The sequence below is a fragment of the Stegostoma tigrinum genome, chromosome 35 (genome assembly GCF_030684315.1).
Source record: "Stegostoma tigrinum isolate sSteTig4 chromosome 35, sSteTig4.hap1, whole genome shotgun sequence".
Taxonomy (NCBI): domain Eukaryota; kingdom Metazoa; phylum Chordata; class Chondrichthyes; order Orectolobiformes; family Stegostomatidae; genus Stegostoma; species Stegostoma tigrinum.
The window spans coordinates 14,395,502-14,408,401 of NC_081388.1; the positions used below are offsets into that span (position 1 = coordinate 14,395,502).

Sequence of the window (12,900 nt, forward strand, 5' to 3'; positions counted from 1 at the left end):
TTGAGCTGTTTGTGTTTTGCTAAATTAGTTAACAAGTTGATTGGGCAGGCTCTCTCAGACCCAGGGTTTTAGTTTGGGTTTTTTGTAGCTGTCTGTTGAGACTGATAGATAAAGCTCTCATTCTCTCTTCCTGCTGCAGCAAAAAGCTTGAGTCCTTTCACTGCTGCTAGATTGTTACTATCAGTGTTCCTTTCTCTTGGACTGGAAGGGAGATTGTACATGAGGAACATCTGATTTGCTGAACTTCCCTCTACTAAGGGGGTGTTTATGGAATTCTGCTATATAGGAACAATTGATGATTAGTAGTTTAGTAATATATTACTTTGTAAAGTTTTTCAACAGGGTAAAGCTATGTCAATTACTTTTTGTTTGTATTTTAACTGTGTTTAGGAATAAAGTGTGTTTTGCTCAAAGCCTTACAGTGGACCAATCGAATCACATCTGGGACACAGCATCTTACACTTGCCTTTAAATAATATAAAATGTTAGGGTCTAGGCTATCTCCTTGACATATTTTGAGGGGTTTTGGTCTGGTCCACATCAGAAAAGAACTCTGATGACCTTGCCTGGTCTGGCCTATATGAGACTCTGGATCTTAGTAATGTGTTTGACTCTGAACTGCATTCTGGGCAGTAAAATCTATCTTAGCCAGCAATGTTACATTGCTACGCAGTCACGCCCCATTAATAAGTAAGTAAAAAGGCTGGACTCTGAACATAGCATACATGGAAAATGAAAATTGACCTAATACCTAACTATAAATTACTACTGTTGGGAGCATCCTGTACTAGAATACATCTGTATAGCCTAAATGAGAATTAGGAAAGCCAATGTTCGCATTTACCTGGATTATTGTTGCCACCCTCCTTAAATAAAGGAACAGCATTGACTATTCTCCAATCCCTTGGGACCTCCCCTGTAGCCAGTGAGGATACAAAGATTTCCCTCGAGGCCGCAGCAATTTCCTCCCTTGCTAGAATTACAAAAGGTATGGTTTGTTGTGAGCGGAATTCAATGCAAAAGTTAGGGAGGTTATGCTTCAGTTATACAGAGCAGTGGTGAGACTGCATCTGGAGTACTATTTACAGTACTAGTCACTTAATTTAAGAAAGGGTGTAAATGTGTATGAAACTGTTAGTTTAAAATGGCAGGATACTTATGAAGATGGTTGGGCATACATCTACTGGAGCTTAAAAGAATGAACGGTGACAGGAATGAAACACAAGATCTTGAGCTGCCACAACAGGGTAGATGAGGAAAGGATGTTCCATTCTATGGGGAGAACTAGGGGTCACTGCTTAAAAATGAGGGGTTGTTGTCGTCGTCTAAGTAGGGGAGCAGCTGAGGAACAGTAATCACAATTCAGTAAGCTTTAAGGTACTGATTGATAAAGATAAGTGTAGTTGTCAGGTGAAAGTGCTAAATTGGGGTGGGGGGGGAGGCTAATTACAACAATATTAGGCGGGAACTGATTAATGTAGATTGGGGGCAGATGTTTGAGGGCAAATCAACATTTGGTAAGTGGGAGGCTTTCAAATGTAAGTTGCTGGGAACTCAGGACTGGCACGTTTCTGTGAGGATGATGCATAAATATGGCAAATTTAGGGAACCTTGGATTACGAGAGATATTGTGAGCCTAATCAAGAAGAAAAAGGAAGCACATATTAAGCATAGGAGAGTAGGTACACACGAAGCGAGGGTAGAATACAAGGCAAGCCGAAAGAAACTTAAGCAGGGAGTCAGGAGGATAAAAGCGGTCATGAAAAGCCATTGGCCAAGAGGATTAAGGAAAATCCCCAAGGGTATTTATACACACATAAAGAGTGTTGGCCCACTTAGGGACCGGGAAGGAAATTTTGTGTGGAGTCAGAAGAAATGGGCAAGGCATTAAATGAATACTGTGCATCAGTATTCATCAAAGAGAGGGCTGGGTGGATAATGAGTTATGAGGAAGGGTGTGATGATAGTTTGGATCATGTTGAGATCACAATGGAGTAGGTATTGGGGGTCTTGAAAAACACCTAAGGTAGACAAGTCTCCAGGGCCCGATGGGATATACCTCCAGAACAGTGAGAGAGGCAAGGAAGGAATTTGCTGGAGCCTTGAGGGAAATCTTTGTTTCCTCACTGGCTACACGGGAGGTCCCAGAGGATTGGAGAATAGCCAATGTTGTTCCTTTGTTTAAGAAGCACCGTGGTTTTGTGAAGGGGAGGTAGTGTCTCACTAACTCGGCTGAGTTTCTGAGGAGGTGACGAGGATGATCGATGAGGGTAGGGTAGTGAATGTTGTCTGCATGGACTTTATTAAAGGGACTTGACTTAAGGTGTCAAAGCCACCTCTGTTAACTGCCGTGACTTATTCATTCATGGCAGTAGTATGGTATGGTGGTATGAGTGATGTTTTATAGCATAATGATCAGGCTGTCATTTTTATCTGATCGTTTAACTTTGTTTAGTCTGGTATTTGTATTTTAACTTTATTTTCTTGACCTTGTTAATTTGATTTGCCTCTGCAGCAGGATTGGGGATTTGATTCCAATGACTCTGATAGTTTTAACACACTGTGATAATTCCTGTGATGAAGCAATCAACTTATTTTTAAAAAGCTCAAAATACAACAGCTGATTCAGTTTCACTGCTCCTGTTTTGCAGGAGTCTCGAGCGGGAGCTTACCATTGACTTTGGACCTGATGGAGAATTTGCATATATGTTTAACCAGTGTTATGAAATGACGACAAATGAGTGAGTAATCTCTCTTATTTTCCCTCCCTTTTTATGGTGCACTGTTTGTGTTCTCAGTAAAGTTGATGTAGATTTTTTTTTCTTGTCTTGAACAAGTTATATCCTGAAGGAAACAAAGATATTATTTTGGTGGCCTGCCATAGAAAGCAAATTAAAATAGCTGTTTGAAATGTAAGATCTGTGTAATTTTTTTTATTATTGGGCATGCTTGCTGCCAGCAATGTCAACTTGCGTTTAAGTAGCACCTTTAACATTGTAAATCACCCCAACTTATCAGTGATCTTTAGGACATATTAATGTGCTTAGAAGTAGACTATTTGGCTCCTTCAGTCTCCTCTGCCATTCAAAGTCCTGGTAGATCTAATGTGACCCTAACTTTCCTGTTTGACTAAAACAAATTGCTGTAGCATTCTTTTTGTTTTCTTTTGTTTGACCTATTTTTCAAATCAACCTGTTCAGAGATATTATTGCACCCCTCTGGAGCAGGTGGTACTTGAACCTGGCCCTCCTGGTTGGGGGTTAGAGACACTACTACTGTTCCACAAGAGGGCCCCCATTACAAGAGGATTGCTGCAGCTGAAAATGTCAATCAGCTGGCTGTTTTACAGACAGACCAATGGAATATCACACCTTTTGGATCTGAAGGTCACTTCAAACAACATCTCCACAGACAACATACTCAAATTATGGCTCACCACCAACTTCACTTTCAATGGCCAAACATAGGAACAAATCAACAGGACACCCATCTATCTCCAGACTCATAGCAGAGGCAATGATGCAAAGACTAGAAAGGACGGCCGGTCTGCTAATCCAACCAAAACTATGGATATGCTACATGGACAACACCTTTGTCATCATTATACGGATCAAACTAGAGTCACACAAGCATATGAACAACACCCTTACCAGAATAAAATTCACCAGAGAAGAGGAGAAGAACAAACGGCTCCCATTCCTGGATGTCATGGTAGATCGCAAGACAAATGGGAACTCTGAACAAATGTACGCAGAAAAGCCACACACACACACAGATCAGGTACCAAACTTCAATAGTAACCATCCAACCACACGCTCTCACGCACGCACGTGCTCACACACATACATAGCAGTGAAACGGGCAACGAAACACTGCAGCAATGCAGACCTACGACAAGAGGGATGGGTCAGACAATGCCTACATGAACAACATTAGGACAATACCACATGCCCCGACACGCTCACCCCTACGACCACTGGGCATCACAGTGGCACACAAGCCCACATCAACCCTACAACAACTGCTCGCCCGAAGCAAAGACCCACTCCCTGCCATGGACAGGACCAATGTCATCTATAAAACCCCCTGCAGAAACTGAGAAACACTACATCAGACAAACAGGAAGGAAACTAACAACAAGAGTACATGAACATCAACTGGCTACAGAAAGACAGTACTCACTCATCTCTATCCACTTAGATAAGGAGAACCACCAGTTCGACTGGGACAAAACAAAAGTCCTGGGACAAGCTAAGCAGAGACCGGCATGGGAATTCCTCGAAGTCTGGCACTCTACGAAGAAAGACATCCATAAACGCACAGAACTCGACCCCATATACACTCACTACGAAAGAAAAACAGAAATGAGGCAATCCAGCTCAATGAACTCTGGTTTAAAACCAGGCAGGAAAACACACTGGCGCTTCATCGGAGGCTGCACTGATGATGTTACCCAGCAGGATAATGAAACATCTGCAGAACAACAAACTAGCTCAGCGAGTCAACCAACCTCAGCACCCACAACCCGAGCTACAGATCTTCTCCATAACCTTAGAACTGTCCTTTTAAAATAGAGGAATAAGCAGGTCAAAGTAGACCGGGCTGTGATACTTTCTAACTACTAAGATAATGAAAAGCTGATGATTCCTCCGTGCTAGTGGGGCTGAATGTATCTGTGTGCAACAGCCTGGATTCCAGTGGACTTGCCAGTTCTAATGCATGCACATGTATGTTGCATTACGAATTCTTTTTGCAGGTGGTAATAAATTAACAAATAGAATGAATTTATTAAGGGAAGTCCAGTTAAATTAGCTCCTTTTTAGACTCTAAAAATTCAGTTGGTTCTTGGAGAAGGGTATCCACAAGGAAAGGAATCCTTTTTAAATCAACCTTGTTGTGGTCAGCCAAGGTGCCAGTTTATCTGCCCATGTCTACTCGCCCTGAGATTAAGTTTGGAGTGTCTTGTCTCGAACCCAAATGAATTAGAACATTTCGTCTGGGTTCTGGTTGTAACAATTTCTTTATCAATCAAGCCCATCTAACTCGATCTTGCATGTATTGCAAGCTGTTGCTCTTGGGATTGGGGGGATGGGGGAAGAGAATTCCAAAGATTAATGACCTACGGAGAGGAAATTGCTCCTCATCTCCATTTTGAATGTGAGGCTGAACACAGTACTTGTTGCCCTTCCCTAAATGCCCTTGAACTGATTGGCTGTCTAACCCATTTCAGAGGCTAGTTACGACTGTGTAGGGACAACAGATTTCCTTCCCTAAAGGGCATCAGTGAACCAGGTGGATGCTTTATGATGGTTACAGGTCCACCATTAGAATTGTTTCGTATAAATTCCCAATTTTAATGAAGACATTTTTCAGTCTTCTCAGGTGATATTCAAACTCCTGTCCCAAGACCATTTGTCTGGGCCTTTTGTAATGACATTACCACCATCTCTCACTCCCTTCAGCAGAGTTTAGGTTCTGGGTTCTTCTGTAACTTTGTAATCTAAAGACCCACCTCTCCCCATTCCCCTCTGATGAAGGGTCTAGGCCCGAAACGTCAGCTTTTGTGCTCCTGAGATGCTGCTTGGCCTGATGCGTTCATCCAGCTTCACACTTTGTTACCCATCTAGATACTCAGCTTCTGAACCTGGCTCAGTCCTTGGGTGGTTTTACACGGTGGGTGAGTCTCAGGTCGTAGATGTGCAATTCTTCATCTATTGGCAGCACCGTATGGTGTGATAAAGGCCCTGATGATCAGGAAGCTATGACTTATAAGAAAAACTGTCTCTTGGTTACAAGGCTGTTGGTCTCAGTAAAGCAAGCACAGGCAGCTGTTCATGTGGATCTTATTTTTCCCACTCCATATTGTGCTGCATGCAGAGTGTAAAAGGAATGGGAATGCACTGGAGCTGATCTTCTCCAAAAGGGGAGGTGATGACCTAGTGGTATTATCTCTGGACTGCTAATCCAGAGACCCAGATAACATTCCGGGGACCCGGGTTCGAATCCTGCCACAGCAAATGGTGGAATCTGATTCTGTAATGACCACTGGTCAGAATCGAGGGTTACGGGTAGGCAAACGTGGAAGTTAAAGTTCAGTTGAATTCAATAAAATATCTGGAATTGAGAATCTAACAATAACCATGAATCCATTGTCGATTGTTGGGAAAAACCCATCTGGTTCACTTTATCCCTTGGGGAAGGAAACTGCTATTCTTACCTGGTCTGGCTTACATGTGACTGCAGACCCCCAGCAGTGTGGTTGACTCAGCTGCTCTCTGAGCGATATTGGATGGGCAATAAATGCTGCCTAGTCAGTGACGCCCTCCTCTGTTAATGAATAAAAGGGGATAAAAAGCAGCATCCCAAACAAAATCTAAAAGCCACCTACTGTGTTTGAATGTATATGTTAACACCAAACGACATTGGGAGTAACCGACTTGTTTTGGACAGTCTTTCTTAAAATAAAAATACTTGCTGAAAATATGTCCTCAGTGCTTTTGCAGCAGGTGTTTGGGGATGGATAGTTGTGTGTTGCAGCAGACTCCACTTCAATGATGTTTCTTCAGTGTCCATTTACATCAGATCTAGCCAGCGCTTCATGCTGAAAATTCTTAAGTGTAACGACATGTCAAACAGCACTGTTAAACACTTTCTTTCCCAGTTCTCCTGCTGCTTTCCCCCCATAACACGTGTACGCGCACACACCCCTAAACAGTCAGTCTTTCACCCCCACACTTGTTCCGGATCTGTCTCCTCTCCCTCACGAGCACACTACACTCCATACAACCTACTGTTACAGTGCATTCAGATTCTGTAAAGGAAACTGTGAGGGTAGACCTGTCTTAGTCATTCAAGGTTTAGTTTTAATGCTTAGTCTGGCTATGCAGAATGGTGCCACGTAGCTACAAATTTTGCGCCTATATTTACCAATCGTTTGCATGCATCTTAAGTTGCTTGTGAATCTTGCGTTTCAAATTGGAATTTGTCTAATTTGCATTTATCCACTCCTCCAAACTTCAGAACAGTCCTCCCCAAACCTAGAGCCATGGAAAATTAAAATCAGGACAAACCAGCTAACAACAAATGTAAGGATTGGATTACCGGGGGTTTTTGAGGACCGAGATGGTGAGGTGGACGGTGATGGTATATGTGGATATTTCCAGGGTAGGAACTGTTGAGGATTTTAACAATGATATACTGTTCCTTACAGGTATGTCTACAAGCTTTGCCCGTTCAGTAAAGTGGCACAGAAACCCAAACACGGAGGTTCAGAAACCAGTCTTGGGTAAGATAATAATGGATTTTAGGGCAAATGTACTGTAACCTGTTTTATTTTCAAAGTTAGTTCATCATCCGTGCTGTTTCCATGTCTTCACTTCAAATTGTGGGAATTGGGTGGGTTAACATGAGTAAACATTTGAACGTTCGTTTGTCTGAATTACTTGTTGTTCGGGTAATGTTGACTGATATACTGCTTCCCAAAATGGAGAGGAAAAGCAGCTATGTTGTGTTAAGGCGCTGAACATTGTGTTTTGTTTTGGTGTACCATTAGCCTGTCCCCAGTGGAGGCAGCCTGTCTTAAGTGGCCTGTGTATTGGCATGCTGGAAGATCAGAGGGCACCCTGTACACAGGTTACATTGTAAGGCACTGTGCAATGTATTAATTGTGTTATGTAGGACTTGCCCTGTAGTCTGTCATCCTCATAGAATCCCTACAGAGTGGAAGCTGACCATTTGGCACTCCAAAGAGCATCCCACCGAGGCCTATCACCCAACACAATCCCTAGGCTAATCCGCCTAGCTTGCATCTCCCTGGACACTATGGGCAATTTAGCATGGCCATTTCATCCTAACCTGCACATCTCTTGGACTGTGAGAAGAATGGAGTATCCAGAGGAAACCCAAGCAGATACAGAGAGAACATGCAAACCCCACACAGACAGTTGGCCGAGGGTGGAATTGAAGCCAGGTCCCTGGTGCTGTGAGGGAGCAGTGCTAACCACTGAGCCACCGTGCTGCCCCATGCTGTGCAAAGGAAACTGTATGAAAATGCTTGAAACTTTGGCTCACGTTCATGCACTATGTGTGGAAGAAGTCGTGTTAATGTTTCAGATCAACAGTTTTCATCAGAGTTAGAGATGAGCAACTTTGAAACAATACAGATTGAGGCAAGTTGATGGGGTGGGGGGGGGAAGGAACAATATAAGGCAGGTTTATGTAACAGTCTGCCTAACAAAAGGGTCTTGTGTGTTCCCCTAAAGGCAGTTCTGTCTGTCCAGCCAAAGGAGGTCCTGCCCATCTGGTCTGACCAATGTTCAAAGTACAGTTAGGCATAAGTGGACGATTTCGAAAGGATTTGCTTAACTAATCTGAGACCATTCCCTCCCATGATTCCTGGTCGTTGGTGAATGAGGGTTGATCCGGCAGCCTTCCCCTTTCCCCTAATCCCTAACTGACAGAAACATTAAAATATTCTCCTCCCAACCCCAGACCAATGTGTAAATGTTGAATAATGTCCATTGTGGGGGAAATGACCTGTGAGCAGCTGAGTGCTGGAGCAATTAGCTGACTAAGGGAGTGAAGGTGAAAGACCAAGTGGGCGATCATGGAGCAGGCAGAAATGTAAATGACCACAGTAAATGGCAAGAGGAAGGGGAAGCTGTGACAAAGTCTTGGCTCCCTGACGATGTGGTAGCCCCTGGGTGTGCAGATACACTGGGCTGTCTGTAGTGTGCCTGGAAACTGAGTGTGGTCCAGGGACGGACTGAAAACAAAATTCATTTCAACTTGTGTGAATTTTTTAAATCCATACATGTCACTGATTGGACCAGCATTTATTATTTATCCCTAATTACCCTGGAGATACTGTTGGTGAGCTGCTGTCTTGAACTGGGAAACCTGCTGTGCTGTTTGGTGTTGGGGGGTGTGGAGGTCCAGGATTTCGACCCAGTGACAGTGAAGGAACAGCGATTTATATTTCCAAGTCAGGATGGAAGCGCTGGTGTCCCAATGCCTTTAACCCTTGTCCTTTCTTAGGATAAAGATCACGAATATAGAGAGTGCTGTGGAAGGAACCTGAGTGAGTTACAGCAGTGCAACTTGTATATGGTATGCTTTGCTGCCACCATTCAAATTTGGGTGCATTGTTGTGTTTGCTGTTCTGGGGATATGCAGTGAGTAATGTTTGCCGGCTAAGGTGCCAAAAGGGAAGTGCTTCAGTTTTGACCTTGAAAGCCTGTATTTTGGGGCAGAGGGAGGGACTATATTTGATTTATTGTAGTCACATATACCTAAGTACAGTGAAAATCTGTGTGTTTTGCAAGCAGTACAGTCAGATCAAAGCAAACAAGGACATACAGATGATAGTGATAATGGGAACTGCAGATGCTGGAGAATCCAAGATCATAAAATGTGAGGCTGGATGAACACAGCAGGCCCAGCAGCATCTCAGGAGCACAAAAGCTGACGTTTCGGGCCTAGACCCTTCTGCTTCGACAGAGCGAGGCATACAGGTTACACTGCACAGGAGATGCACAAAGCAAGATCAGCATTAGCAAGATCACATTTGTATTTAGAGTATCCATTCCTCTGCCTAATAACAGCAGGGAGGAAGTTGTTCTTGAATTGGCAAGTACCTGGAGCCCTTATGTTCACCCATCCTCTTTTCTGTCTCCGCTCTATATGCTCTGTCTTTTAAAATGTTTTTATTTTCAATGTTATTTTTTGTGAAGTACGGTAAAAGTGAATCATCAGTATTTTTGAGTACTCGGCCATATTTGATAAAACAGAAATGTCCTGACATTTAAATGTCCGGGATATGTCAGAATTGCTTTGAAGATTGTGTTAAATATTTTAGTAACTTTCTCATAATCATTTCTGAATTGTAGCATCATTAAAACTGAATGATTTCTTCCTGCTTCTGTTGACTTGTGTAGGATGGTTTCCAAAACCCATAATAGAATTTATTATCTCTCTATCTGTTTACAAAGAGAATCTTTGGATATTTTAAGCGCAGCATCTTTACGTGGGACATGTGATGAAATCAATGCTGAATATAAACTGGGATTGCTACAGGAGGGAATGCCTAGTATAGTGCACTTAATGTGCTAGTGATGTAGCTGTCATCTTAAATGCTATCTTTAAAATCAAAGAGGGAGACAGAAGCACCAGAAATAGGCTGGAATCGTCTTAATTGTCCAAGATTAATACAAAGACAAAAGCTCTGCCACCTATTGTGACCCATCCCCTTTAATGGAACTAAAGAACAGCTGCTGAAATTTAGAAGTAGGAAAATTATTAATAATGCAGCCCATCAGTTGAGATCAACTTCAAAGGAGGAGGCTGTTCAATCCATCATGTCTCTACTGGCTCGTTCCTGAAGGTAATCCCAAACAAGCTCGTGCCCCCCTCTCTTTTTGCATCACACTTTGCTTTATTTAATGTTTCACATTGAGAGCCTTCACCAGAACTGGGAAGCACTTGCACCCCGTCATGTTCACCTACCCTGTTTTCAGTCTGCGCTCTACCTGCTGTGTCTTTCCGATGTTTGCTTTCTCAATGTTATTTTTCTGCAGTCGGTTCAGGGAGATTTAGGCTCTGAGCTGCAATTTCTGCCCTTCCATCATGAAGCCCAATTATTCACAGGGTCAAACCTTCCGAGGGCGGTGTTCCCCTAAACTTTTTAACGTCTTGACCCCATTTAAGTACCAAGACCTGTGGGAGCAAAGTGAGGTGGAGATATGAAGAGAATTGTTTGCACCGAATGTATTGCCTTTTCGGAACGATTTATAAGATTTTTCTGTCTTTGCGTGCAGTGTATGGGGCTCGTGGGCTGGACCTGAAAGTAACAAGTTCACTGCGATGAAGTATGAGCATGGTACTGGCTGTTGGCAGGGGCCCAGTAGAACCACCTTGGTAAGTACACTTGGTGGTTTGTAACAAGGGTGGGGTGGGGTGGGGTAGGGTAGTTTGTCTGTGTAAGAAAGTGGAGGGGGTTGTTAGTTTGTCTCTGTAACAAGGAGGGATGGTAGTTTGTCTCTGTAATGAAGCGGGGGTGATAGTTTGTCTGTGCGTGAGATGCTGTGGTTTCGTTGCAAATCAGTCGGGTGTCATTGTGGCTCAGTTGGGAGAATGTGTCTCTGAGAGATGGAAGGACACACACCCTGCCAGGACCTGATCCAGGTTCCAGCCTCAGTATAGTGCGAAAGGGTGTGGCCCTTGATTAAGGTGCTATCTTGTCAGACATTAAAGCAAAATTCTGCATGTTTTAAGATAACACAAAGGATGTAGAATCAAAAATGCTACTGTAGGCAAATGTGATACAGTACAGCACAGGAACAGCCATTTGGCCTGCCAAGCCTGTACCAATTCCTAATCCTTATTTAGACCCAGTGCTTATTGCCCCTACGGGATTTCTGTCCCTCTGTTTGCCTCCTGTTCATGTGTCTGTCAAGATAATGCCTTAAATGTTGCAAATGTGCCTGCTTCATGTGTTGATGTGTGCTATATATCACTGAGTCTGAGTTAGTTTCACAGTGTGCAGCTTTTACGTCTTGTGTTCTGGAGCTATAGAAATGGTGGAAGTGTCAGCATTCTACCGTCTCTCCTGCTCTCAGCACCTGACATTGGAGCGTCTTGGAAGGATTTGCAGGTCGATGTTCAATATGCTTTTCCATGTTACGGTCACTCCTTCCTTTGGTTGAAATTGGGTTTGAATCTGAAGCTGCTGGCTCAGATGCCTAGTGTTGCTGACATGAAATAGTTGAAGCGAATGATACAAATGCATTTAAAGGGGAAATTAAATAAGTACATGAGGGATAGAAGGGTGTCCCAATGGATTTAGACAAAGGAGGTTGGCAGTTTGTGTGACACATAAACTGGGGAGGATCAAATGGGCCAAATGGCCTGTTTTTGTTTTTGATGGGACTAGATATAGAATAACGAAGTTCATGGCTGACATTACCCCCTCAACCATTCATTGGTATTTGTGATGTCTTACTGAGTGTAAATTAGCTGTGGCAGTGCATAACTCCATTCAGGAATTGATTGAAGTATCATCTGCTATTATGTGCTTGAGGCCTGGGCTTGACCCCATTTGTGACCTGTGGCCCCAGAAGTCAGAGTGTTGCCACTGAAGCCAGTTGTCTCCCAAGAGGGAAAATGATACTTCCATTCTGCACTGCTTACCCTTTCTCTCAGAGCGCTCCCTGTTATGTTGTTTCAATTGCTGACAGGTGAAGCTGTCCTGTGGCAAAGAAACTGTCGTGCTGTCCACTTCAGAGCCCAGCCGCTGTGAATACCTGATGGAGTTTTCGACGCCAGCCCTTTGCCAGGAGGAGATGAATGGGGAAGGAACAGAACATGACGAATTGTGAGAATTGGGTGAGTGGGCTTAACAGGTGAACCAAGCTCCCCAAACACCAGTGCTGACTTTGATTTGTACTCATCCTTAATCCATTTCCCTTCCTTGAGCCAGTGAACTTATTCCTTCCTATTACTACCATTGGGGGCCTGATGGAGCAGGTCAGTGACCAAGCTTTTTCCAGGCCGGATCAGATTACCATGACAATTGTAAATGATGGGTGGCTAGAGAATCATTGGGAATGTACGGCGGGGAAAGAAAGAGTGCTGTGATGTTGTTATTTAGGAAAATGTACAGTACTGCATTTAGAATTGCGAAGCACACTAAAGACATGCACTACCTGCCATGTACTTGGAAGCAAAACCTGATGCTGACAGCACACTACCACGGCAAACACCGTAGATGTTGGAAATCTGAAATAAAAGCTCACTTGAGTTGTATTGGACTTGACATGTTCTTTTCTTTTGTTTTTCTCTCGCTCTCGCTGTCTCGTGTGCGCTGCCTGTCTGTCTCCCCTGCACACGAGGCACACTAGCCAA

At 43.4% G+C, this 12,900-nt stretch overlaps 1 protein-coding gene across 1 annotated transcript in view; it reads left to right on the forward strand.

Moving 5' to 3' along the window:
• Positions 1–12,900, forward strand: part of prkcsh (protein kinase C substrate 80K-H) — a 64,388-nt gene that overhangs the window by 49,508 nt on the left and 1,980 nt on the right. Inside the window, exons 13-16 of the mRNA XM_048521815.2 lie at positions 2,652–2,741; positions 7,211–7,285; positions 10,815–10,914; positions 12,234–12,381. Coding sequence (XP_048377772.1) covers positions 2,652–2,741; positions 7,211–7,285; positions 10,815–10,914; positions 12,234–12,374 — 406 coding nt within the window. The 3' untranslated portion in view covers positions 12,375–12,381. The remainder of the gene's footprint in view (positions 1–2,651; positions 2,742–7,210; positions 7,286–10,814; positions 10,915–12,233; positions 12,382–12,900) is intronic.